The sequence below is a fragment of the Pteropus vampyrus genome, unplaced genomic scaffold (assembly GCF_000151845.1).
Source record: "Pteropus vampyrus isolate Shadow unplaced genomic scaffold, Pvam_2.0 Scaffold95, whole genome shotgun sequence".
NCBI lineage: Eukaryota > Metazoa > Chordata > Mammalia > Chiroptera > Pteropodidae > Pteropus > Pteropus vampyrus.
In genome coordinates, this window is record NW_011888876.1 from 2188187 (window position 1) to 2190438 (window position 2252).

The 2252-nt window shown below is 51.6% G+C and overlaps 1 protein-coding gene across 1 annotated transcript in view; it reads right to left on the reverse strand.

The window, feature by feature from the left end:
* Positions 1–2252, reverse strand: part of GARNL3 (GTPase activating Rap/RanGAP domain like 3) — a 125734-nt gene that overhangs the window by 42149 nt on the left and 81333 nt on the right. Inside the window, exons 12-13 of the mRNA XM_011364347.2 lie at positions 2191–2245; positions 1885–1988 (exon numbers count right to left, since the gene is read on the reverse strand). Coding sequence (XP_011362649.2) covers positions 1885–1988; positions 2191–2245 — 159 coding nt within the window. The remainder of the gene's footprint in view (positions 1–1884; positions 1989–2190; positions 2246–2252) is intronic.

Below are 2252 nucleotides of genomic sequence, written 5' to 3' on the forward strand. Positions count from 1 at the left end.
TGCAGCTCTGCTGTGACAAAAGCAGCTCCAAATGAGTGGACGACACATAAATGGACAATTTATAATACATAAATGAGCGGGCCCGCCTGTGTTCTAATGACATTTCTTTAACCAAACAGGCAGAACACTGGATTTGGCCCACTGAGTCTGAGGTTCAGAGAGGGAGCTGGGTGGAGATGGAAGTTTGGGTATCGTCGGAATAGAGAAGCTATTTAAAAGCACGAAACTAGATGAGATCATCGAGAGAGCGAGTGAGGGTAGAAGGAAAAGAGAAGAGGAACTGAGAACTGAGAGAACTGAGCCCCGGGATGAGGCGACGCACAAAACGTGTGCGAGACCACGGAGCCGGCTCGTGGCCGAGCTGGGACGGGGCGCAGATGTGGCTGATCGGGGCCTGTGCTTTCATCCGGCACGGGGTGCTGCCGTCCGGGTCCGGAGCGCTGGGAGCCAGTCGGCGGTGCCGGGCGTCACAGGGTGTTAAGAAGGCAACAGAGAGGAGCCAGCGACGCCCCCCTCCTTTGTGGTTTGGCGATGGAGGAAGGAGAGAGCTGGAAGAAGTTCCTGTGGTGCCAGAACCTGCAAAAGCTTCGTGAGTTTGTTTCTTGACGTCAGACTTGGGAGGGGCTCGGACTATTCCCCTAGTGTTCCAGATGTCAAAAGGCCACCAAGATTTTACGAGCCGGGCCAGCCTCTGACTTTTGCACTGTTGCCTTAGGCCCCTGGGAGACCACGGCAGGGACAGGGAGAGGTGCAGGTTAGTGGTCCTTGTCTGCTCTCCCAGGAGCAGGCCTTGTTAAGGATCACTAGCGTCCTGCACTGTGTCTCTCTTCCCACCTGCAGCATCTTCCTGGTAATAAAGACAAGTTCTGATTGTCAAAGCCCAGGCACTTCCTGCTTCCACCTGTCTTTTTCCAAGTTAGTCTGAAGCCAGAACAAGCTTACAACCTCCAGCGGGTCTCCACTGCCGGGAAGATGATCCACCAGCTCCTCACCCCAGGCCCCGATCCGTCAAACAGAACCAGCTCTTCCCGCCCCTCCCCGCCATGTCCCCAAAGCGCCTTCACAGCCTCGACTGTGACACTACATTTAGTCCACTGATCTGCCTTGTGTCTTTCCCCCTTCTTGAAATAAGAATTACAAATGCTCAGCCCCATCACGTACCCTCTCTAAGTTCATATTTCTCACAAATCTTTGCTGAACTGTTCATTCACGTTCGTGACATATATTCATACAGATGCCTTCGATGTATAAAAACTGGATAAGAATATAATAAAAAGTTAAATGAACTGCTCCTCCTCCCAAATCCTTCAAAACCCAGCAGCACGTATCTTTGTTAAGTCTGAATTCCATCAAATAGAAAAATTTTCCCCTGGAAATGGCCAAGTCCCCAGGGTGGGTGAGGAGTGTCTCAGGCAGTTTTTTTCCCCGACGTGGCACAGCCCACGGAGACACTCGGTGTTACGCTCCTGCACTAACCTGAACAGCACCTGCCAAACCACGACTCAGGATCCACTTATTTTATGTCCCGGATAATCTCATTTTGACAAGACACAAGGCACCTTGAGAGGAGTCACAGAGAAAAGGCAACGCATATGCAAAACAGCCTCTTGGGAGTCCACAGAACCACACTCGCACACATGCAAATACACCGACACGTTCACACACAGACATGCACGTGCACTATGCCTCTGACCCTTTGTCAGTGAGGGTCGTTCTTCCTAAGGCTTGTGGAAAGTTCAAATACACAGACTGTCAACGACGTCTCTAAACCGGCACTTGCAGAGCAGCTCAAGTGTTGACACATTCCTCTCTAATTCCGTGAATCATAACGATGCTTTCTCCGCATTGAGCTCACGATTCGAAGGTCTGTGTGTTCACACGTACCTGCTGTTTGTTCTCTTTGGAGTACGGCAACATGGTGGACACGTGAAACATGATCTCGTGCCCTTGGTACACGGTATACACCGAACGAATCCCTGTGGTATCATCTGTAAAACACAAGCATGCATTTTGCGGGTGCAGAGAATTCTGGGACTGGAAGGAAACAGTTTCTATGTGTGGATAGGGGGTGGGGGTGGAGCACATAGTCACTACAGCCCCAAAGCTCATTCTGGATTATCCATCTCAGGGGAAGCAGCACTAAGGATCCTGCGCAGGTGGGGAGACCTCTTCCTCCCCTTCCAAGCTCGCCTGCTGTCTGATGCACGCCTCGCCCCACGGCGGAGGAGGTCATGAGAAGTCTGGGCTGACAA